Source organism: Gastrolobium bilobum, unplaced genomic scaffold, assembly GCF_033153095.1.
Source record: "Gastrolobium bilobum isolate Gb01-03AN ecotype WA unplaced genomic scaffold, APGP_CSIRO_Gbil_v1 utg4571, whole genome shotgun sequence".
Taxonomy (NCBI): Eukaryota; Viridiplantae; Streptophyta; class Magnoliopsida; order Fabales; family Fabaceae; genus Gastrolobium; species Gastrolobium bilobum.
Window position 1 is genome coordinate 18,294 of NW_026897812.1, and position 23,101 is coordinate 41,394.

Consider the following 23,101-nt stretch of genomic DNA (forward strand, 5'->3'; position numbering starts at 1 on the left):
CTGTGGTCTTCTGCACAAAATCTGGACCAAATCTTTCTTTATCACCTACCTCAGTCCAACAAGTAGGAGTACGACATCTTCGTCCATACAATGCCTCATATGGTGCCATGCCCAGATTGGAATGAAAACTGTTATTATAAGAGAATTCCACCAATGACAAGTATCTGTCCCAAGCAGTACCTTGCTCCACTATGCAAGCTCTCAGCATATCCTCAAGTGTCTGTATGGTCCTCTCAGTCTGACCATCAGTTTGCGGATGATACGCAATGCTCAGCCTGAGCTGAGTGCCAAAAGCCTGCTGCAAGGCTCTCCAAAAGCGTGAAGTAAACTTCGGGTCCCGATCGCTTACGATACTAACCGAAATCCCGTGGAGCCTTACAATCTCATTTACATATAACTTGGCTAATCTCTCCGTAGATAAATCCTCTCGCACTGGCAGAAAATGTGCAGACTTCGTAAGTCTATCCACAATAACCCCAATTGAATCGTAACCAGCCTGAGTCCGGGGCAACCCAACAACGAAATTCATAGAGGTGCTCTCCCATTTTCACTCTGATATATCCAATGGCTGAAGTAAACCATCAGGTTTTTGATGCTCTGTCTTCACTTTCTGACAAATTAAACACCTTGATACATACTCTACAACATCCTTTTTTATCCCAAGCCACCAGAACTTAACTTTCAGATCTTGATACATTTTTGTGGCACCTAGATGGATAGCATACTAACCCTTATGGACCTTAACCATAACCTCCTCTGCAAGCTCCCTGGGCACAACAATCCTGCCCTGATATAGTAATAACCCTTGTTCATTCACAGATATGCCACTCTGGCCTTTTAAGTATTTGATACTGTCATTCTGTATCTGAGTTTCTTTAATCTTTTCATGCAATTCATTCTCAATCTGAGTCAATTCAATATCACACATTCTACCTGCAAAGAAATCTGTTATTCTCATATCCCTAAACTGCTCAATCACTTCATTATCCCACATCATCATTTGAGACAAACTGACAGACTTCCTACTCAAGGCATCTCCCACCACATTAGCTTTACCTGGATGGTATTTCAATTCAAAATCGCAATCCTTTAGGAATTCAACCCATCTCCGTTGTCTCATGTTCAGCTCTTTCTGATCAAACAAATATTTTAAACTTTTGTGATCACTGAACACAACAAACTTCATCCCATACAGAAAATGTCTCCATATTTTCAAGGCAAATACAATAGCAGCAAGTTCCAAGTCGTGCGTCGGATAATTTTCCTAATGAGGCTTCAACTGCCTAAACGCATAAGCAACCACTCTCCTTTCTTGCATCAACACACTCCCTAAACCTTTCTTGGAAGCATCACAGTATAACTCAAACTCACCTTCTGGATCGGGAAGAGTCAACACAGGAGCAATAGTCTTTCTCTTTAAGCTTCAGAAAATAGTCCTCATATTCATAGGTCCACACAAAAGGAGTATCATTTCGTGTCAATCAGGTCAACGGCAATACCATAGCAGAAAACCCCTCTATAAACGCGATAATAACCAGCAAGACCCAGAAAGCTCCTGATCTCAATCACAGTCTTAGGTCGTTCCCAATCACTTACCGCTTCAATCTTACTTAGATCCACCGCAACACCACTAGCAGAAATCACATGACCCATCAATTGCAACTCAGATAGCCAAAATTCACACTTACATGGCTTAGCATATAACTTTTTGTCTTTCAACACCTGCAACACTGTCCTCAGGTGATCGGTATGCTCCTCCTTGCTCTTAGAATAAATCAAGATGTCATCAATGAACACAATTACAAACTGGTTCAAATACGGTTTAAAAATGTGGTTCATATAATCCATGAACACCGCAGGGGCATTAGTAGGCCGAAAAGGAACCACTTGGTACTCAAAGTGTCCATATCTGGAACAAAACGCCATTTTAGGCACATCCTCCGGCTTAATTCGGATCTGGTGGTATCCGGACCGAAGATCAATCTTAGAAAATACACAGGCACACCTCAACTGATCCAGCAAATCATCAATACGTGGCAACGGGTACCTGTTCTTAACGGTAACTTTATTCAACTGTCGGTAGTCCGTACACAATCTCATGCTACCATCCTTCTTTTTCACAAATATTATCGGTGCTCCCCATGGAGACACACTCGTTCTGATGAAATTCTTTACAGATAGATCTTCAATGTGCTTCCTCAACTCAACCAAATCCAGTGGCGACATTCGGTATGGAGCCAAAGAGATAGACCCCACACCAGGCAACAAATCAATAGAAAATTCAATCTCTCTCTCAGGTAGAAACTCTGGTATCTCATCCAAAAATACATCAGCAAACTCATTCACCACCGGAATACTAGAAATTTCTAACTCCTTGTCACCAAGTCCACCCAAAAGTACATAACCCAGATCACCATCCTTCAAGGCTTTAATGGTTTGACAGACAGACAGATAAGGGGGCGGACAACCAGGGGGCTTCTTATGAGATAATATCAACATCTTTCTGCAGCAATCAATCATTGTGCATTTTTGAGACAACCAATCTATGCCCAAAATCAGGTTGACAGAGGCCAGGGGCAAGATAATTAAATCAATGGTGTTACCCCTGCCTTCAAAGACAAACTCGACCTCTCTACAAATAAAGGAGGATTCACTTACCTCTCCTGTAGCAGTAGTAATACGCATGGGGATAATCATTCGTGTCACACTTAAGTTCAACCCCTTCGCCACATATTTCTCCATGAACGAATGTGTTGCTCCCGAATCAAACAACACAGATAAATCAATATTAACGATGAAAATTATACCTTTGACCAGATTCGGTGCCTTCTCTGTGTGCTGCACATTTGTAGTATACACTTGTCCAACCGTAGGAATAGCAGCAACAACAGTAGTAGTAGTAGTCGGTAAAGCCTGCAGATTCGCAGCCTGTCCCGCAGTAGGAGCATAATATGGCCAAGCCTGTAGATTCGCAACCTGCCCAGCAGCAGATGGACAACTCCTAGCAAAGTGGCCAGTCTGACCACACTTGAAACACGCCCCCTGGGGCCGCACCACACACTCCGTTGTGGTATTTCTTGCACTTCCCACATTGTGGGGTATAATATCTATCAATCATTCCACCACGTATCTTAAATTGGGCAGGAGGTTGCCTTACTCGCAACGCCTACCTCTGCTATTATTATTGTTATGACCATATCTGTAATTAGAACCAGAAGGATTATTGTTCTTCCTCATCTCTTGCTCTTTAGTAGAATTAGACTTGGGATATCTACCCTAAACAGTCTCGACCCTCTTGCATTGGGTCACAAGATCAGTAAAATTTCTCACTGCCGTATTTGACATCCTTTTGGCAATCTTTTCACTCAGCCCTCTTTGAAACTTAGCAGATAAGAATTCGGGCGTAGGCAGAGTACCCCCATAATAGGCAAGCTTGAGCAATTCATTGAACTTGGCCAAATAAGCATCCACAGATAATGAACCTTGCACAAGTTTATCAAATTCTCCTTGATTTGCCTCCTTGTTGTCACGGGGAAAATATTCTTCTTGGAATAGGCCCTCAAACAAGGCCCATGTCAGCTCCTCACCCTAAATAATAAAAGGGTGAGATACGTTGCACGACCATTCGTGTGCATCTCCCTCCAACATATAGACGGAATACAACAACTTCTGAGAATCGTGGCACCTCATCACCTGGAATATCTTGTCCATCCCCATAAGCCAAGTAGTAACCTCCTTCGGGTCCTATGACCCCAGAAATGTTGGCGGTTTATGTTTTCGAAACGAAATGAGTCTACGCTCATCCGCAACAACATCAACAACCTGTTCAGTAGGCGCAGAAGACTGAGCAACATATGTAGGATCAACAGTGGGCTGACTAGCCTCACTAGTATGGTGACTAGCCCCACTCTCTCCGTGCGGGGGTGTAACAAATGGCGTAGGTGTAGGTGTCACCGTAGCCGTATGTGGAGGAGAATCATCCCTTCTATGCTAAGCTCTCTCAGCCCTCATCTCAGTCATGAAGGCCTGCAGCATATCCTGATTATTCTTCATCAAGTTTTCAGTTATAGTCCGATTAGTAGCCGTCTCCGCCTGCAGAGCATTAAGAATTGTAGTAACTGAATCAGGCGCTGGAGGATCTGCACCTCGTGTCCCACGGCGACCATGAGTCCTCCTCATGATATCTGTACATGTAACACAAAGGAATGAGCTGATCAGACCCACACTGAGGAATCACATATACATTAATCATAAAGAGTCTATAGGTAGCTATGAAACACAAAATACAGTCATACAAACTCAGAGTTCCCTAGTAAACTGCTCCGATACCATAATATGTAACAACCTATTACATACCGGTAATATTATCATTGCATATGGTATTAATCGCAATTACAATCATAGTAATTAAGCTATTTCAATTACGGGTAAAATTTTTGTTTTATTACATCCTTATCTTTAAACATTAACCATTTCCGTAATCAATTAAAAACAACACCGTAATTGTAAATGCAAAACTCGCGGAAGTATAAAACTTATTTATTATAACCCCTCCAAATAATACCATTAACTCTAGGTTATAAAATCCCTCATTTTTAAAATTTGCACAGTGGTAATCGATTACCATGCTTGAGGTAATCGATTACCGAAAGCTACAATAACAGACAGTAGCTCAATTTGGGCTCCCCTGTTTTGGGTAATCGATTACCTTGACATAGCTAATCGATTACTGAGCTAGGTAACTGATTATCTTTGCAAAGGTAATCGATTACCTTGATCACAGTGGCTCAATTTTTTGTGTCCCTTGTTTCAGGTAATCGATTACCACACTGAAGGTAATCGATTACCCTACTGCAAAAATCACAGATGACAGCTTTTTCTTTATAAAATGGACCCAATGTTCTACCCTTAACACCTTATTGCTTAATTTAAAACTTGTACAAATACTAATATAGGCTCTAGGCCCTTCCATCATGCATAATCTAATACCAATGTATCGTTTACAACATTCACCATTTGTTTTGCCATTTACACATCATATGGCTAATTTACAAAACTAAGTCTCCAAATGCCTCAAAACATAATGTGTGGCCATGAACAAGTCCCATGCTCATCAAAAAGGTCAATGTAAACAATAGGCATAAATATACATCAACTACATAGACTTAGAATCTAGCCATGAACACCCAAAAGCATGACAATATCGACATGCAATATGTTCATGATCTAAGTCCAAAATACTCAATGTAATGCTATGTGCATCAAATATAATCCTCCAAAATGCTATGCTCTCCATATGCACATCATGCTCAACTCCTTCACTAAGCGGGCCTCTTGCCAGAAGATCTTTCATGCTCACCATGACCTAAAATCATGTCCCCAAACGCGGGGTGAGATATACAAATATAACTCAGTTAACCAAGGGTACTAAAGGATCACTCCACCCCATGGCTCACTCAATGTGCATATGATCATCATATAAAATGCATAACATACAAAATCACAACACATTGTCTCACATCCAAGAACATCCATACAAGGATTCCATTCAAGGTCCCCATTGTATAACTTTCGGGAAGCTTCCTAGTGCCTCTCCCATAGATGAGACGACCCCGTGGCAAAACCCAACTGGAACTCCTCAAGAGACCTATACAGCGGAAGTCCCACGTTTGGATCATCCTGTACCGCTCCCAGAGACGGCCCCACGGTAAAACTCGATCGAAATCCCCCAAAGAGATATCTCCAGCAAAAGTCCAAACCACACACATCTACTGGCCAGAGATCACAGATATGTCACACAATCAAAGCAATAATGCATGAACATACAATTTCAAACAATGTCATAGAGCACAAAATCTAACCACGATCTTTCACTAGGTGTGGCGGAACACACAAGGGGATAAAACCCTAGTTCCAAGAGTTTACCTTAACTCCGTAAGCAATGCTCCACAACGTAAGCTCCAAGCTTAGTCCACCTCTATCGAGTCCGTGCGAGGTAACCTATATTGATCAAATAATCATGATCAACAACACTTGCATTCAATCAATTTACTTTGCAATAACAATAATAAACATAATCACTTAGGCCTAATGGCCACCTCACATTTAATTCAACTACCTCAACCATTTTAACCACCAAATTAACTCACTATTCCACCTATTAGGCACCAAAGTATCAATCATTGATCACACCCTATTTTTCGCACCATCTTTCCTTATTCTTTCCTTATAGGTCGAATTCCTCATGGAATATTACTCCAAGGTTTTCAATTCAATTCCACATTATACACATCATATAATCCTATAATTAATTCATACCAACAACCAACCATTAATTCTCAACCATCACATTTATGATTTTCAAGACAACACCCATCATAATTTTTGCCTAAGTTACTAAACATATCACCAATAATTTTTATTGCATCAATCATCATTATTTATCATTCTAAGCATTTAATTCCAGAGGAGCAACATCATTAAAAGCCCCTAACTACCATAACTCATCATCACATAATCAAAACCCTCACCATTTTATGATCTCAATAAAAACTCCATGAGAGTGTGAAAACTTACCACCAATAGCTTCCTAGGATCCAAGAGAATGGTCTCCAACCAATGAATCCAACCAAAAAGTCCCAAAATTTCCCCAAAAAGCTTCAAAATTCGTGGCTGATTTTGGAGGATTTCTCTTCACACAATGATCCCACAAGATGCTCTCTACATGAAAGTCACTCACAAAATGATTGGGAACAGCTTTCTAGTTGGGAGTTTCTCTCAAAAGTGTCTAGAAAAAAGTTAGAAGTTCTAAGCTTCAAATACCTTTAACCATGGAGAAGGCTCGACGAGAAGGAGAAAGAGAGTAGAGAGAAATGTGGGAAAATCTGATTTCAAGTCTATTTACCCAATTAAGTCACTTAAGTGGGTCCCACACGTCACTTAATTTTCTTAAATCCCCTAATTTAACCCACAATTTCATAATCTACGTATTTTTCTCGTTCACGTCATATTTTTACTTCATAGAAATATTGATCATATTTTCGCACTTATCGATACAATTGTACAACAGTATTTTACATTGGTAAAATCACTATTCATCAAATTTGCCGAAACTTTCATATCCATTCAATTTTTTGTTCTGAATCCATTTCTAGTGTCCGTTTTGCATTTGAGACCTCCTACTCAAATTTTATTTCCTAGGGTTACGTGTTTGGTAAATTACCATTTTACCTTTCTTATGCAATTTGACCCTAATTTCAGAATTTTCACTAATCCTACCCTTTAAACCACATTTTCATATATAATAATACATTTACGAAATACGAGGTGTTATATGCACGCAAAGGCGAGACATGGAAGACTGCATTTGAAGGACACCATTAACAGTGTCAACCTGAAAAGAGGAACGGTGATCGATTTCCTGAAAAATAGACACAAGTTCGTTAAAACAAACAGATAGAGGATGTCCTTGTTGCTTGATGGAGAACGATCTTTGGTTCAGTTCAAATAGGTAAGTCTCGTCGGAGCCATTATAAAAGGTTTCGGATAAGGCATCCTAGATCTCTTTGGCCGTTTCGAGTCGGATGAAACGATGAATTGAGACCATAAAGGAGATAACCAGCTTTGTTAGGGCGCTAATACAGATATCCATAAGTTGAGACCATAAAGGATAATTTGATTCATCCAAAATGACAGACACAGGGAGGGATGAATATTCTTGTTGGATGATTATATTCTGGGTGAGAAATTTATGATAGGGGTAGGGGTTGCAGGTCCAATGTTTTCCATATTATCGAGGAAAAATTACGAATCTGGGGTTTTACAGAAGATGTGATATGACCACTATGTGAGAAATATATTTACAAAGTCTTTTCCCTGGAAAAGCTTTGATACCATGTCAAACAATGGAATCTGTATATCTCTTCCTTTATACAGAAGTAATTATATATACTAATTTCGGGTTTCAATCAAGCCACAAATCACTTTAAAAAATAAAGTTAAAATCAGAGAATTGATGTCTCCTATCAATCAATTCTACCTACAATTAATTCCTATAATTGCTAACACAATCAAAATCAAATTAATTACGGATACTATTAAATGTATACAACTCAATAGGAAGTCTTGAGATTGAGTTTATTGAGCTAAAACTCTCAAGGTTGCATTGAGAAGCTATAGACTCGAGCATCGAGTGATTAACATACTTGATCCATCCATACAAGTCTCACACACATGGAACACTATTAGTATGATGTTAGAAACATACATTCATGTGTGAGAAGTAAGTAAAATTCATTTAGAAATTAATTGGATCGAAATTGGACCATATAGGGTTGCTGCACTCAAATATCCGGATATGGATATCCGGATATGAGTTCGATGAATATTCGGATATTGATCTAGAAGCACGTGATTACTTAAAATTAGGAGTCTAACAGCTATAACCAGTCATGTAATCCATCATGCTCATATATAAACATGTGCCAAGGGTTCCAAAACATAAATTAACACATAAACACCTCATATCATTGAAATTCAAAGATTAAACACCATTTAGGCTACATTTTGACATCTTGAGACAAAAGCCCAATACCTCTCTTCTCTCTTGATCTTTTTCTGATCTTCTTGTAATTGTGGACAGGGAGAGGCTGCTCCTTTGTTGTTTAAACGATTTTCATTGTTGTGATTATGATTGAAAATTTGGAGAGATCTTATAGGTTATAGGTTGAGAGTGATCACAGGTTTGTTCATAGTTCTTGTAAAATGGTTTTCCAATCACTGGTTGCAAGCTCTGGACATAATGGATTGACAATCTCAGTCTGGATGTAGCTCTCAAATGGTTATAAAGTGAAACATGATAAATCTTGGTGTTATTCTTTCTTTCCCTTTATCCCTTTGATTATTGCTGCAATATCTCTATTCCTTGATGTTATTTGGTATGTTCTAAATCTGTTTTTATGTTAGGAAAAGTTTGATTTTATTGTATCTTATTTTTGGTTGATTTCTTGAAAAAAAGGCTTTGTTTTCTTTGTCTCTTACATTGTAAGTAACACACAATTCACTCCCCCTCTTTTCTTTACAATTGGTCTCAAAGCTTAGGTTCTCTAATTATAGGTTTAATCACCTAGAGATAAAGATTCATAAAATGGCTAGTTTTAAACAATGAATTGCCTCAAGAGGTGGTTCAATCAATAGGCCACCATAATTTAATGGAACAGACTATCTGTATTGGAAGGATACAAATCTTCTTACATCTATGAGTCCAAGGATTTAGACACCATGCAAATTGCTACTCTCTTTGAAAAGATTTAAGAATATGAGTTTGAGATGAAGAGACATGCGTTAAGGGATCAAACCAAGAAGAAGGTTAAAAGTGTTGCTCTCAAGTCCACCACCTCAAAGGAACAAGAGAATGATGAATCAAATGAGGAGGACATTAATGTAGATGAAATTTAAACTTAGTTGTAAGAGTTGTTAAACTTTTTTTTGTGTTTTTGAACTTATGTCTTATATAATTATGTCTTATATCTTTTAAATATGAAGTTGTTCATTAAATTTTGAGTAGTGATATATATATATATATATATATATATATATATATAGGGATTTGCATTCATCATGCAACATGACAACAAAAAGTTTCCTACACACACAACATTTTGTGGGCCCGCATTTTTTAAAGCAAAAAAAAAACTACGGCACGGAAAACGAATCTCTAGAACATAACACAATCACTTTTCCTACAACATAACTTTTATAAAATCCATATATATATATATATATATATATATATATATATAATTTTGTATCTTGACCTTAAGTAATAGAAACTTTATGTTTAGTCTTATTTCTATGATTTACGTTTTTATTATTTATTTCTATGTAGAAACTCGATTTTGAAAATATTGGTGTAGACAGAAAGATTAGAGATTAAAAAATAAATAGCGTACTTGAAGATGCAATCCTGTTAATAAGGAATTTGTGATGATTGAGTGATTGCTTCGCTAGCTAAAGATGGTGACAAAGAGAGGCAAGAGGGTTCTTGCATGTGAAAGCGAAACACGGATATGAAACCATAGGGGGTATATTTGTCAAAAAAAAAATAAAAAATAAAAAATTTGTAGAGTGATTTTATACTGTTTCCTTTAATTTCACTCCTATTAATAGAATCAAGCTGTATTGCTTTTTTAATGTTATGTCCCATTTTATTCTACTTTTTTTTGTTTGGATACATATTCTACTTTTAAATTGCATCAAGAATATAATAGAACACATTATATTCTATTATCTTATGATAAGTTTACGTGTAGGGAGTACTTTATTCTCAACTAAACTACATTCTTCATAATTTTGAAATGGAAATATGGGATATAGAAGATTAATGTTGAAAGGTGAAAATTATGTTCCAATACACAAATTGAAGAAGGCTGGTAGTATAAGAGCTTAATCTAACTCTTGACTGATGCTCACCTGCGTTACACGGACACGCCAATTTTTTTCAAATTTACATGTCGGACACGTGTCCGACACGGACACGCTCCGACACGCTCGGACACGCGTCCGACACGCGGTCAACATTTGGGGACACGCGGTCAACTCTCCGACACGTTCCGACACGCAGTCAATATTTGGGGACACGCGGTCAACATTTAGGGACACGTTTTTTTATTTATTTTTTATTTTTTTTAAATCTTAATTTTATTTTGTTAACTAAATATAAAAGAAATAATTTATAAATTAATTTTTTTCCGTTATAAAATTTGACATTAAAAATTAACAAACTACGAAAAATTATTTATATTTATATTTATGTTATGAAATTTAAATATTTAATTGATTATATGACTTATTATGGACTCTTATATGTATTAAATATAAATCATATTATATATATTAAAATTTTTATTTAATATCAAAACGTGTCCCAACGGGTCCAAATATGACATTTTTTAAAATTAACGTGTCGGCGTGTCGTGTCGTGTCCCGTGTCCCGTGTCTGTGTCCGTGCATCATAGATGCTCACTCCCTATTATCGAGAGTGAGGACAATCCTTATGTGACCGGTTAGTTTGGACCTGCCTTTCATAACACAATATATTCAAATAGCTCCTCTAGAGCTAAATATTATCTTTATCTCAAATATAATGAATATTGAAATCTTTCAATTAGGGATGTAAATGTACTGGGCCGAGTCAATTTTTGGCTTAAATATATTAGGATTGTGTAAAATATGTTAAGTCTGGTTTGGTTTGTTAGTTTGATGTAGGTCAAATTATAAGTTTGACATGATTTATATTTTAAAAACAAAAGACATGGCCCAGACCTAGTAACCTGTTTAAGCATATCAGGTATTCAAGAATTAAAAAAATAATTAAAATAATATTGCTTTATTATTCAAATTATTTAAGTAATAATTTTATTATTTTATTTAAAATAAATAATATGATATAGGCTAGAATGTAGGAATATAGGTCGGGCCTTGTAAAAGAAAGCCTATGACCTAATTTCTAAATAGGAAAAAGTTCACCATTGCCCCTGTGGTTTACTCTAGAATCATCTATGCTCCTGTAGTTTTTTTTATCACATATGTCCGTGTGTTATTTTGCAAAAGGGTATATTTTTTATCACATATGCCCCTGTTGTTTTTTACTTTTTACAAATCACAGGGGTGTATGTGATTAAACAAAAAATTACAGGGACATAAGTGATTCTAAAGCAAATCACAAGGGTACTGGTGAATTTTCCCCTTCTAAATATGCTTTTTTAAAGGTTTGAACATATTCTTTGTTATTAGATGTAATAGACCAAGTCTAGTCTGATGTAGGCTGAGCCATGGGCTCTTGATAGGCTGAGTGACCCAGTAACATTCCTACTTTTTTTGTCACTTGAAAAAAAAAATATTCTAACATCATATAAGTCTGCACTCTCATCAACATCTAACATTTGACCTAAAGTTTGAAATATTTTGTTTCTATTATCCATAGTTCATCAATTACTCGATTTGTCCAATTCAAGCCAGGTAGGATTACATAAACAACAAAATTCACTTTATCAAATTTTAACATAACTGTATTTTCAGGAGCTCAAACTCAGACCATTGGTTAAACTGAGATAAATTCTTATAAATCGATCCACATATTTGATATATTTGGCGGTAAAATTTGTAATTTTACAAATAACAATACAATACTTTTCCTACTTTCCTCGTTTTAAGAGAATAAAGAGGTGGATCCTAATAATATGTTTTATGACATCAAATTTGAATGTGGTCCCATAGATACGAGCATTGGAGGTGGCCGAACCATATTTTGTCCGGAACCACAACGGAGAGAGTTAGGCTTGCTCTAATACTTTTTATGTAAAACCCAAAAAACTGTACAATGAGCAATTTTTTTTTTTTGGTAGACATACAATGAGCAATTTTAATAATATATAACAACTGGGTTGCCAGGTATAAATTAGTTAAAATAATTCCAATTCTTTTAGAAAGCAAATATTAGATTTAAATTTAGCGGGCTTGGATACTTATTCTGTGTTGGTGACGTCATCCTTTTAATTATATAAAATTCAGATTAAAAAGTAATAGGTAAGTAAGTGATGGTATACCGTACTTTTATTAATTAATTAATTAAAGAGAGTTCTAGGCATGGGCAAATAAAGTGTGGTGTTAAACAAAAAGACATAGTATATTCTTTTCTTTTCTTTTGAATGAATTATTACAATAATTTTTTTGTTTTATAAAATTAGTGTTACTCAATTAGCAACACAGTTTAAATAGGTGAAGAGAGAATTTGAATTCGATTCTCACCTCATATGTTTATGAGAAAGAATGAAAAAAAAGGAAAAAAATTCGGTAAATGAATGAAATTTTTTAATTATAACTAAATTTTAATTTAGAATTAGTTTCATTTCAATATATGATTTAAAAAATTGAAATTTGCTGGATATCCAGAGCAATTAGCTTCAAAATGAGAAAATTAATGTCAGTTTATAAAAAAAAAATCTCTTTGTTTTCATGCAAAATAATGAACGATACAAAATTTGGTAACGCTTCTTTCAATATTATTGAACAAAATTACGATTCCTCCATAACAGAGTGACAACTTAACGGCCTAAACTCAACTTTTCTTTGCTCCCTCGTAACCGCCAACCCTGTTTAACTACTCCTATTGAATAAGCTTATTACCACACGCACAGATGCACAATATGCTACTATTTTCTTATTCTTATTCCTTTTTTTTTTTTTTGGTAATCTCTTATTCTTATTCCTTTAAATATTAGTTAAGATACTAAAAAACATAAAATGTTATTACAAAAAAAAAAAAAAAAAAACATAAAATGAAAAGAAGAGGATTTAAAAAGAGACAGCTGGGAAGCACTTTTCCTTTTAAACTTTTTTTTATTACTTTTAGTGTTATTTTACCATTTAATTTTTCTGATAAGCTGAAAGCCGTCCATGGAGCTTTGTTTGGTTCGACAAAAATTATCAACAACGTCACCAATTAAATTTCGCCACGTTAGCAAAAATTCCGGTGTGCCCTTGATGAAGTTGAAAGCAAACATGTGAAGCCAGCCAGTAATATTAATTTAGTGATAAGTGATTTGGATATATTGTATTAGGATTTTTTTTAAGTAAATCAGGATCATATAGTTTTTTTACTAAAAAATTGACACTTCAAATTTTTTTTTTTTCTTTTTCCATTGTACTTATGATAAAAAAATATTCAATTTTAATTGGTCCGGATCATTGAATAAATGGTGATCCAAAACACTAAATTCACCTTAATTATATTAGATTATATATTTAATTCTTATAAATTGTGACATGGCGACAAAGTTGGGTGCATAGAAAGAGTGTGCAACGAATAGAATCAAAGGTTTGAAAAGAAAATCTATTACAGGCCACAAAAACTTGTGGCCAAGAATCAAAACCCCATGATGATGTGGCACCCGGCACTGGTTTAAACGGATCAAAATCCAAATCGTCATGTCTCCAATGTAACTTACGATCAAAACCCGAACCCCAAAAAAACAGAACACTTAAATACGTTTGAAGTAACGAACCAACCTGCTTCAACTGCAACCGGAACCTTAACCTTAACCTTCTCGCGCCTTTTCAGTTTCATTAACCCCTGTTGTGTGTTGTTTCTGTTTGGATCTCCAGAAAATGCTGGAAACTAAGGACCCTGCAATTAAGCTCTTCGGCCAGAAGATTCCCTTTCCTGGGGAACCTGAGGCTCCTGTCATTGCCGGCGACGACAAGGCCTTGCCGGCGGCGATGGATGTCGACAAAGAGGAAGAAGAAGACAGAGACGTTGATGAGTCAGAACATGAAGATGAGAAAGACCATGGAGACAAGGTAACGTTGGTAATATGATTAAGGAAAAAAAAGGGAGCGTTTTTTGTGATACGTAGGTTGAATACATGCTAAAACAACTAATGGGTCGGTTTTACCTTCTTTTCTTATTTTCATTTTTCCTTTTATTGCATATTATGGTTTTGCCTCCTTGTGCTAAATCTTCCCTTTTTTTGAAAATCTTTTCTTTTTTTACGTTTTTACTTGAGTTTTTCCAATTTTGTTTATATTGTTCAAGTTGTTTTCGGTATGCAAAACGCCTATGTACACTTTTTATTTTAACTTTTGAAAACTAGTATTTCCTTTGTTTTCCAATTGCAAAATTTAGGATTATATTTTGTCGGGGGTTGCTTCTTTTTCAGTTTTTTGTGTCTGGAATCTGGAGCCAAAGAAACAGAGCATTCGAAGCAGAGTTGACTGAAAAAATAAATAAAAAAATCAAGTTTTTTGCATTAAGTTGCAAAACTGGCTAATTTTAGATTTTGTGAACTTCTTACCTTGTTTAGAAGTGGAAGTGAAGTGTTTCTTTTTAGTACTGATTAAAACCATATACTGAATAATTTCACTCAAATATACCTTAGGAAGCTGGGTGTTTATTTTTACATCAATTAATATTTAGTTTAAATAAACTAACTGGTCCTGCTTAAAGAGCAGTGTTTTCTGTCAGCACAGTCCTACTTCTACCCAAATCTTTCTGTTCATAATCTACCATATGACTCTAAAGATCTCATTTTCATTTTTATACCTTTTATTAGCTTTGTAAGAAATATATTTTATGCTTCGAGTATTCAGCTCACAGCTAAATTATCAACGTAGCTCCTTGAGTTCCTGAATCAAAAATTTCCTTAACCCTTTTTTATTTTCAAATGGACTTGCTCGTATTGTTACATAGCTTTCTTTGTACCAATAGAAAATATATGCACCCTGCACATAGATTCAAGCATAAATGATCAGTTTTTTCTATTTTTTATCTTAAAAAAGGTAGAGCATAATGTTTTTGATTTTCTTCAACCTTCTTGATCTTGTTGTTGGTGTTATAATGCCATTTTGGAATGTATACTTAGGTCTCATTAATTAAGAAAACATTGTGTCAAATTTCTAGGATTCTCGAGCTGAAGAAGAAGTTACTAAGAAAAAGAAAGATGCTGATCCTCCTCCAAATGCTGCAGAGACTAAGAAGAATTCCGGAACATTACTGCCTGAGGGTATTCAGAACCCAAAGACACCTTCAATAGAAGAAGAAACTGCAAAATCACAAGATGGCAAATCAGAGAACGAGCAAAGTGATGCAACCAACAACTCACAAGAGAAAACACTGAAGAAGCCAGATAAAATACTTCCATGTCCACGCTGCAATAGCATGGACACTAAATTCTGTTACTACAACAATTACAACATCAATCAGCCACGTTATTTCTGCAAAGCGTGTCAAAGATACTGGACTGCTGGTGGTACCATGCGGAATGTGCCAGTGGGTGCAGGGAGAAGAAAGAACAAGAATTCTTCCACCCATTATCGCCATATCACCATCTCTGAGGCTCTTCAGGGAGCTAGAATTGATGCTACTAATGGAACTCATCTTCCCACTTTAAAAACCAATGGTAGAGTCCTTAGCTTTGGATTAGACCCACCGATTTGTGATTCCATGGCATCCCTCTTGAACCTTGCGGAGAAAAAGGTTCTTAATGGCACAAGAAATGGGTTTCATAACATTGAGGATCAAAGAATTGCTGTTCCTTGCAAAAGTGAGGAAAATGGTGATGACTGCTCAAGTGGGTCTTCCATTACTGTTTCAAATTCCATGGAGGAAAGTGGGAAAAGCACTTCCCAAGAATCATTATTAAGAAACAATGGTTTCATTCCTCAAGTTCCATGCTTTTCCAGTGTTCCTTGGCCTTATCCTTGGAACTCTCCAGTTCCTTCACATGCTTTGTGTCCTCAAGGATTTCCCCCCATGTCATTCTATCCTGCGGCGGCTTTTTGGAACTATGGTGTACCAGGGAATTGGAATACTCCATGGTTTCCCTCTCATGATGCATCTGTTCCAAACCCAAGCTCTCCAAGCTCAGGTGCAAATTCTCCTACTCTTGGAAAACACTCCAGGGATGATGACATGGTTAAACAAGACCATTTGCGCAATGAAGAACCATCAAGACATAGAAACGGGTGTGTTTTGGTCCCCAAGACTTTAAGAATTGATGACCCGAGTGAAGCTGCAAAGAGTTCTATATGGTCAACTCTAGGAATTAAGAATGAATATGTGAGTGGGGGAGGCATGTTTAATGCCTTTCAATCAAAGAAGGACGAAAAGAATCATGTTGAAACCTCCCCATTGTTGCGGGCTAACCCTGCAGCTTGGTCTAGATCCCTTAATTTTCATGAGAACTGCTGAATTAGCACCACCACAGCGAGTCTTGGATTGTGTCTGAGGATTGAGGTTTAGTCACTTCTTCTTGAGTGAGCAAGAGACGGTGACCATCTTTCAGCAAATGGGCATTTTGATTATGACCTTGGAATGAAGCGAAGGTTGGTAGTCTCTGATTTCCTCAGCATAAGTAGGGTGAACTAATCTACTAGGAGTTTTAGTGGGATTGGTGGGAACTAATTTTGTCTTTCTTTTCATGTTTCACTATGAACAGGTGTCTTTACGTGCTTATTTTGCTGAGTTTGAGTTGATGTACATATAAATGTCTGTGAAATACTGGCTAGAGATGGAAAAGATCTTTACTATGTATAAATGTTCAGAGTTAATGTATTTTCTTATGGAAAATGGAAAATGGGACTTCCTTTTGTTTTACATGTTTTGGTTCTTTGTGGAAAAATCAATGCAGTTTGTGAGTAGTTCAACATCCCTCTGAATCGAACAGCTGAGGAGGTATCTGCTTTTACAAAGATTAGATAAGAAAAGGGTCCAAAACTAGAATGTAACCACTTGCAATAGGACGCGAAAGCAGTGGATGCTATTTTAACAATCATATCTCTTATGAGTTGTTACAATGCTAAATAATTATCAACTTTCTGAATTTATAACAACAAAACAAAAAGCATTATACTTTTGGGGTAAATATTTCAACATCCACTTTAGATAAGGTAGGGAATACATAGTTATAATTTATTTTTTTCTCACTTTTCAGAACCTGTTTGTTAATGTGGAAAGAGAGAGAAAAAAAAGTAACTTTAATGTTATAATTATGTATTTCTAGATAACTTTATCTAAAGTGACCGTAGAAATATTTTTTTCCTTATATTTTTATTGCTTGTTTTGTCTTGGATGTGATTTCCACATATGTATTGGTAATAGTAAAGAATCAGTTCAATCCAAAAGTTTAAGCTGTTGAATGAGACTACATTAATGGTTTTATATATTTCTGATACACTAGAGCCGATTGAGTTTAAAAGGTGGATGATGCATCATGCTCAGTTATCTGTGCTAAGAAATTTCACAAAGAAAATAGGTGGTGAGGATCGAACCCGAGACACCGAGATTCTAATACGTTAGAAGGTAAAAGAGACACAATGATGATTAAAACTAGTGTTTTAAAACTCGGACCGGTCATCGACTTGGTCGATGTTCAACCGGGTTCAATCGGATTTACTGTTCACATATTAAAAAAAATATAAACATATTACTTATATTAAAAATTCACATAAGAAAACTATCAATGAGCTTCAAAAAATAAATTGGTTCTCAATGATAGCAAATATTATATACTTCTAAGCTTCTAGCTCTAGACCATATCCTAATATTGGATTAAAATTGCAATGTAAGCTAAATGTACCTTTTGTGCCTTGACATAACACGGATAAATTAAATCATGATAGCAAATAGTAGGTATGAAATATACACGAAGGAGAAAGTTTCACCATTGAGATGAGACCATTAGTGTTTATCCCCACTTAACTTCTTAAGATCATTATAAGATGCAACTAAATTACATAAACGAATTGCACTAATCCAAAATATCTTCTTATTTGCACCTTACTTATTAATCATATTTACCTCAAACTATAAAAATGATTTAATTCAAGAGTTTTCATCAACCAAAAAAAAAATTACCAAAAAAAAGAGGGTCAACCGGTCTAACCAGGGTCAATCGGGTCACCGAGTCGTTGGGTCTCGACCAGGTCAACCGGTTCAAACTGGGTTAACTGCAGAACTGGTCCCAATGACCACTCGGACCGGGGAACCCATCAGGTTACTGAGACTTGAATCGACCCGGTCGATCCGAGCCGATTCTTAAAACACTGATTAAAATTATGAAAATTTGAATATTCTTATGATTACCAATTAATCTTTTTAAATTACTTCTAAAGTTAAGAAAAGATAAATCATCTATGCAAATTTGAATATTCAACCTTAAGCAGAACCTATAGTTACAACTAGTGGCGGACTCAGGAAGTTGTATTTATGTTTGCACATTTAGTGGTGAGGGTTGCTGCCCCTGAATTTTTTTTTAAAAGCTCTCGCTATGCACAGGATCCATGAAAGGATATACGATAAATAGCCTTATCTTGCATTTGCAAAAGGTTAGATATAATAATTAAAATTGTGACTTTTGGGTACATGACCACAACACCAACTATTAAGACAAGATAAAGTAACAACTTAATAAATCTAAACTAATATAAGCACACTAGCACAAATATAAGCACAACGATACTAATTTCAAGAACGTAGTATAACATATCTATTATTCAAACATACAGGTTATAAGTAATTGAGAGACCGAACACATTTGGTTGCTTATAAGTTGGCAACTCCAGAAGCAAAATAAATCAATTTTTTAATAAAAAAAATAGTTACTTTTGCAAGTTAGTGTCTCATTTGCCCACATGGACAATAGTGCAGGTCCGCCATTGGTTACAACTTACAAGTGACATCGTAATAAGATCGTATCCAAAATTAAAATTTATAAAACCATCTATAAATATATGAGATAAGTAAGGACAAGGAAAAAAAAAACAACAATAAGAATTATTTCGAAAGGGTGTCATGTAAAAGAAATAGCTATAATTTTATTTTATTTTTTGAAATACTTAATAAATATACCTTAAGATTTATAGGTCAGAATTTTTAAAATAGGATTATGGCCTGCTTGCTAAATATTATTTTTTTCTAACCCAAAAATACTCTATTTTATTATTTGGATGAGATTAAGTTTGGCTTGAAATAGGTCAACCTGTAAGCTCTGGTATCTAATCTTTACAAATTTAAAAGATACAAAGAAAATTAAGTTAAAAAAGAAAGAGAAATAAGAGGAAGGATGAAAATTTATTCTAGCGGTCCAACTTTTACAGCAATTGTTTAGATCCTTGGGTGCAGAAAAAAGAGAGCTACGAGGCATATTTTATATTCGAGTTTATCCTCCTAAGTAGGGGTGCGGACCGTGCGGTGTAAAGATTAGATACCTTGCGACAGGCTGCTTTAAATTTATATAAATTTTTAGAATTAAGTATTATTTCTAATTTATTAATCATATTTCAATATTCGCTCCCTTCAAAATCTACCGAAGCCTTTATTTATAAGCATTTTTTTAAATAATTTTTTTTGTCATATAAATTATTACAACTCTAAAAGAAAATTTTAGATTATAATTTTACCCCTTCAAAAAATTTACTGACTCCGCTAGACTACAAGGATAGAAAAAAGAAGCATGTTTATCTTACTTGTTACAGCCTTACAAGGGAAAGATCTTCGCGGATACATTCATCTATTTGTCAACAACGGATATTATGATTCATTACTTTTATACCTATTGTAGACTAATATAATCAAGACCATGAATACAAATTTGAGTTTTAATTTAATGAAATAGTGTGATTTCAAACTCAGTATTCCTTTAGAGGGTGTTTGGTTGAGGATAAATTTTTTGAATACTAAAAAAATGTAATTGATAGGGAAATGGTTGAAAATTGAGTTTGGTAGGAAAATGTAAAAAAAGTTGTTTGGTTGAAAAAAAAATTACTGGGCAAATTAGATAAGATTATAAAAGTCTATGTTTGGTGTGAGATAAAATATAGATGGGGAAATGTGTTACAGTTACAAAAATATCCCTCTTTTTACATTTTTTTAAATCACCTACCCTTTACCCTTCCTTCACCTTCCACGCCGCTTCAAGATGTGATTGGGGTAGGATTATAGGGATCAGCTAATTTTGCACAGCCACCATCCAAGTGGCAGAGCAATCAATTTCTCAGGGGTAAAAAAAAATCAAGCCTACCAAAATCTTAAACACCCCATTTGATCTCTTTCTCTTATTCAACCTCATCTGGAACATCCCATTGTACCTCATTCTCTCATCTGAACCCTAATGCAATGGTCTGTGCTTGGGGCAACTTCAATTTGTGGGTGGTTTGACTGGGTCCTGCTTGGGTTGGTTTGACTGTGGCTAATCTGGGTTGTGGCTGAACTCTTTCTCCTTCAATCTGTTACTGTTTTGATCTGGGTGGGTGGTTATTGGTTTGTCTTTGCCTATTGTGCTCTGTTTCAGTGTTTGGTTCTGTTTTGGTTGCTGGTGGTGGTGTGACAACGTCGTTCAGTTGCTGGTATCCGGTGCCGGTGCGGAGAGTGGTCGTGTATGTACAGCTGTCACCTTCCTTCAGATGTGATTTGGGCTCCAAGTTGAGGGTATGGTGGTCATGTGGTTAATCATTCATTTCTTCATTTAGGTAGATATCCTCAAATACCACATCTCATATGGGAATCGGTTGCCTTGCATTTAAGCCAAATTGACATGCAAACTTGATGGATGGGGAACTGATTTCGCTGGAGAAATTTTTGAAAATCTTCAACCAAACATGGTGATTCATCTTTCCCACTTATCAGAATCCTATCTATCTGATAAGATACCTCCGACCAAACGCCCCGCGCAATATAGAACCTCTACTCAAGTGCTTTGAAGATGGAATAAATTGCCCCCTGGTTTAATATGATCAATATGAGTATTTATCTAACTCTATTAAGATTAAAATAACAAAAATGGGTAATACAAAAAACAAACAAAAAACAAAAATGGTACTTTCGCAGTTCACATTTTTGCACAGAAAAATGAGTGGGAGTCATTCATGAGTGTGAGAAAAAAGAAATAAAAAAGAAAAAGAAAAATGAATTGTTTGGACTTAGGATTGGATATTTCTGAGTTCTATAATTTGCATTTTCTGTGAAAGACTGCAAGCATCATAACCCTTTAAAAATTGCTAACAAATGTCAAAGTTTAAGTAATGTTTGGCCTGCAGTCTTAAAATTTTAATTGAATTGAGCAAGGAGTTTACAACATTTAAGACTTGTTGTTACGTATAAGGTAATAAATGGTTAAAAAGTATTCATCTATATAAAATTCAATAATAATATTACTTTTATATTATATTTTCTTAATTATTTAAGATGAATAGTGACAAACCTTGAACGGTTCTCGTTTCTCTCAGGGATGATATCTCTGCGGAAACTTGGGTCATTTTATGAGGTAAACAAATGAAAAATATTTATTATTTTAAATGATATAAAGTGGTGTCATTTTAAAAGAAATAGACATAAAATAATATTTTTATTTAAAATTTAAATTAAAAAAAATCATTCACTTTCTCTCCCATGATTTTCATTCTTTATGTTTATCTTTCTTCTAAAATGACATAACTTATGTCATTTAAAATGATAAACATCAAATCTATATTTTAATATTGGGAAATGTATCTCTACTGTTGTACGATATATGCGCCAACTTTTAAAAAAAATAAAATTTATGGGGCTCACTTTTTGGAGAAAAAACACAAAAAAAATTAAGCCGTTTAATATTACTTTTAAGGATTTTTTCTAGAGTTAATGTAGATAAGTTATTTACGTTGAGTCCAAAATGAAGTATTTTTGTAATTATATTTTATTTCAGGATTATAATAATCTTTTTAATTATAATTTTTTAAATTTTCAATCCTAAATAATATCATTTTGGAAGTGAACCTATATAACTATAAAAATATTAAAGCCTACTTTTAATACCACTTTTTACTCCTTTTTTTTTTTTTTTCCTTTTTGTAATGTCTCACGCATGATCTGTTTTCTACAAGAACTGGATAAATTTCTATATAATAATTGCAATACCTTTTATATTTTGATAACTATAAAATTATTTTTAATTTGAAAATTATTAAATCATTAAAACATTATAAAAATATTTCTACATTTACTGCAGATGAGTTATCTGTATTTTCTCCCTAAACGACATAGTTTTAGAATTAAAAAATTATAATATTAAAGACTATAATAATCCCGAAAAAAATTAAAATTATAAAAATATCATAATTTCGGTCTCAAAATGACATCGTACTAAATTTACTGTAAATAACTTATCTAAAATAACTGCAAAAAAAAACGCACCCTTAAAATATATACTTACCTCAATTAAAATTATGTTAAAGTTAGATATTAGGAGATAAGACGTCCATTCATGCCGTATAAGCTTGTCATGCGTATAATGATCGCGTGATGTGATTTAATTAATATAATTAAAGAGATTTAATCTTCTTGGGTCTAATTTAACCAGTGGCAGTGCCGTATATAATTTGGACGTGATTTTCACTCTGGTTAAATTTTAACAAACTGTATTTATTTATTATAATTAATTAATTAATTATAATTTGACCTGGGTTAAAATTATAATTTAACTCAGGCTACAATTTGTAATTTGGCCTTATCTAAAATTTAAAATATTTTTGATGAAAGATTTGGGTAAGTTGTATTAAATTATGTGTT

The 23,101-nt window shown here is 34.8% G+C and overlaps 1 protein-coding gene across 2 annotated transcripts; it reads left to right on the forward strand.

Annotated features, from left to right (window-relative positions):
- The first annotated feature begins 14,012 nt into the window (after positions 1–14,012).
- On the forward strand, positions 14,013–17,181 carry LOC133310519 (cyclic dof factor 3-like). 2 transcript variants are annotated; one of them, XR_009751469.1, is made up of 3 exons: positions 14,013–14,358; positions 15,458–16,881; positions 16,995–17,181. XR_009751469.1 is itself a non-coding variant. In XM_061511448.1 (2 exons), exons 1-2 carry the CDS (start codon positions 14,167–14,169, stop codon positions 16,745–16,747), a joined length of 1,482 nt encoding a protein of 493 aa, XP_061367432.1. In that variant the 5' UTR covers positions 14,013–14,166; the 3' UTR covers positions 16,748–17,178. The 2 variants fall into 2 exon arrangements, 1 of the variants encoding a protein (XP_061367432.1); XM_061511448.1 differs by having other exon boundaries at positions 15,458–17,178.
- The last annotated feature ends 5,920 nt before the right edge of the window (positions 17,182–23,101 follow it).

What these genes read in the sequence shown, in the direction of transcription:
- LOC133310519 (XM_061511448.1), top strand. Translation starts at nt 14,167, where the DNA reads ATGCTGGAAACTAAGGACCCTGCAATTAAGCTCTTCGGCCAGAAGATT. An exon ending in AGAAAGACCATGGAGACAAG is followed by an intron (nt 14,359 to 15,457) that starts GTAACGTTGGTA and finishes TCAAATTTCTAG; the next exon opens with GATTCTCGAGCTGAAGAAGA.